The sequence below is a fragment of the Morone saxatilis genome, unplaced genomic scaffold (genome assembly GCF_004916995.1).
Source record: "Morone saxatilis isolate NCDOM2014 unplaced genomic scaffold, NCSU_SB_2.0 Contig5, whole genome shotgun sequence".
NCBI lineage: Eukaryota > Metazoa > Chordata > Actinopteri > Moronidae > Morone > Morone saxatilis.
The window spans coordinates 9,036,045-9,039,218 of NW_023340095.1; the positions used below are offsets into that span (position 1 = coordinate 9,036,045).

Sequence of the window (3,174 nt, forward strand, 5' to 3'; positions counted from 1 at the left end):
AATAATGTATATCTGAGGTTGTAAGAGCCTCTAAAGTTACATAGCTTTATGTGGTCAAATATGTTGTTATGACATGTTAATATGGAGTCGGTGTATGTTTTTGACCGTGTTACTATCCATGTAAAGTACAGCATCAAGCTGGTAATGGACAGGGCTGTTGGGAGATGTAGGATTAAGTTTGGATCACATGTTGTGATGCTGTAAGTTAGTAATATTTAAATAAACCCTCCTTCAAAGGTTCCTTGCTTTATTTATTCTGCAGACTCAGTGGCAAAATCTGTGGTAAAACAACCAATATATGTTTTATTCTGCAAAGAAAGTATAATTTCCACATTAAAATCCTTAAAAAGGCCACTACTCTACTCTTCTATGAATCTGAAAACATCCTTTTTGTGTCAAACTCTGAACTCAGTGAAGCTCAAACACCCGTCTGTAACAAGAAGAAAAGACTATATTTTTTACTCGAGCTGAGTTTTACATTTAAATACTAAAAAACAATTTTGTAGTAGTCACCTCCTGTATTAAATATGTGTGAAATAATACAGCAGTGTTCCTTTTATATGTGCTACTATGGAACGATGATACTCGGTGAGGCTTTACTTGGCAGTTTCATTGGTGTGAAGTTTAAATGTGAAGCAACTCTTCAACATAATAAAGTACGATAGAGATCTGACAGAGAGAAAAAAAAAGCCCTGTCATTCTAAAAATGGTTGTTTATTAATTCATTATTGCATTGACAGGCAAGCATACAGTCAGCACAATGAATTAATCAAAGCAGTAACTTTAGATCTGCATGCCTGACTGATGAGTGAAAGGGAAACTTGAGAGCAGCCGATGGAAATACTGTATTCAATAATGAACGAGAGAATCTAAGATGGCACAGGCTCACATTCAAGTGCTGTAGACCAGACCACCTTTACCCAGTCCAACACAAGTCAAAGACCAGTTCTAGTCAAGACCGAGTCCAAGTCCAAATAGGTGTGAGTCTGAATTAAGAGTGAGTCTTATGAGTCTGGACAATATCAATGTCCAGATGGATTTTGAATAAACCAAGACCTGTTTTCAGAATAAACAGCTTCATCAGAATCAGAATCAGGTTTATTGCCAATTAAATTCACATACAAGGAATTTGCCCTGGTGCATTGTACATAGTACTTAGTGCATTGGTGCATAAGAATCACAATCAAGCTTATGTTAATATTATATATAAATAAAGAAAACGATAGAAATAGAGACAATAAACTATATACAAATATAAAGAGAGAGAGAATATGTACAAAATGGCCGGATACTTAAATAAATAAGTAAAGAGCTATAATGTGAAAAGATTTAACCGGAGGAATCTGTAAGTTAGCAGTGTGACATATAATTATATCTGCAATGTGCAAGATTAAAAACAAACAATGGAAGTACATTAATGTAATGTATAGATTCACGGTGGGGTTAAGAGTCAATAGGTTCATCAGTGGTTTTGTTTTGAAGGAGGAACTTACTTAAAAAACAACAACATATATTGTGGACTCGAGTCTGAGAGACATGTCCGAATGGAACTACCAATGAGACCAAGACAATATAGAAAAGTAGTAACTTTTTGTCATATTTGCTGAAACCTTCATTATATTCTGACAGTAGGACATTATAATCTGTGAAAGGTTCCTCCTCCTAGTTCCTGATGGCATTTACAAGAATCCACCATGTTGGAACAAAAACAACCAATGAGAGCCGAGAGAGTTGATTGTTGAGTCACAGCTCAACTGTCTTATCTCTGATTGGTTGCTTTTGTTCAGGCAAATTTCTTTAGGAAAGAGCCAGAGGAACCAGATCTTTCCTTTTTTTAATTATTGTTTAATAAAGTTTAAAAAAATAAGTTAACAGCAAACAATGACAGTGCTGACATGACATTAATGTTGGTTTACAACAAATAAATAAACTGTTCAATAAATAAGAAACACATAAGGCAATGTATGACTGACAGGATATTTTCAGTAAATAGAACTGAAGTTGTTTTTAGAAAGTTACTCACTGCGGCTTTGAAGCCTTTTCCACAATAAATCTGTTTATTGAAAGAAAAATTACCTTTTCTCTTGTCTGCCAACTAGGAGCTGCCATGGCAACAGCCCTTCAGTGCCCTGTGAGCACTCACTGCACTGAAGAAATTACAACAATGGAAATCATGTTTTATATTACATTAATGCCAAATCACGGCAGGTTTTTGGAGAAATTATCATTTCACTGAGGGCAGCCGCTTGATCGGGCTATCAAAATAATATGATGTTATCAATATGAAGGTTAGGGTTTGTCAGTGTGCAGGCATTTAATTCTGTGGCTGATGTTTCTCCCTAGGCCAGCCCCCTGAAATATACCCATGCCATGGGCAAAAAAAATAAATAAAAAATGCCTACCTCAAAGCGAGGATGACCTTGAGAGGAAAGCCAAAACCCTCTAGCAGTCAGTGCCAAGTTCATTTTATCCCTGATGAAAAGAGGTTTCTGAATCTGTCAACCAGCAGAGGACTGATAGAGAGATTTCTGGAGTTTCAGACTTGGGTAATAAGAGGACGTTAGGCTTCATTGTCCTACGCGCGCACACACACACACACACACACACACACTTTCAACACATTCCAATGACGCTGATAAACTGCTGCCAGCAGCTGGGACACTTTAGAGTCTTTTAGTGTGTTGATGTCTTGATGTAGATGAGAGCAGTTCTCTGTGTTAAGCTTCAGGTGGTGGCTGGTTTCTCTCTTTGTGTTGCACAGATATGGCCAGGTTTTTTTTTGTTCTGGGTCACAGTGCGGAGAGATCCATTTTGGGGCACAGGAAGTTATACTGATCCACATCCAAAGACCAGTGCCAAGTGCACAACTCCTTGCTGCCTATTATTATTTAAATATGCATCACAACCTCACTTTCTGTGCAGGGAAATGGACGGAGGTTCAATTCAATTCAATTCAGTTTTATTTGTATAGCGCCAATTCCTAACAAAACTAATCTCAGGACACCTTTAAATAGAGGAGCTCTAGACCGAACTCCTTATAACATTATTTACAGAGACCCAACAGTTTTTTTCACGGTGGGTGAGCAAGCATTTGGCGACAAAAAACTTCCTTTTAAGAGGCAGAAACCTCGAACAGACCCCTCGGCTCTGGGTGGGTGGCCGTCTGCCTCGACC

The 3,174-nt window shown here is 37.7% G+C and overlaps 1 protein-coding gene across 1 annotated transcript in view; it reads left to right on the forward strand.

Annotated features, from left to right (window-relative positions):
- The window catches only part of LOC118339331 (TSC22 domain family protein 1-like), a 9,120-nt gene extending 6,969 nt beyond the window's left edge, over window positions 1-2,151 (forward strand). Inside the window, exon 2 of the mRNA XM_035676917.1 lies at window positions 2,100-2,151. Within this exon, the coding sequence (XP_035532810.1) occupies window positions 2,100-2,151 (52 nt within the window). The remainder of the gene's footprint in view (window positions 1-2,099) is intronic.
- The last annotated feature ends 1,023 nt before the right edge of the window (window positions 2,152-3,174 follow it).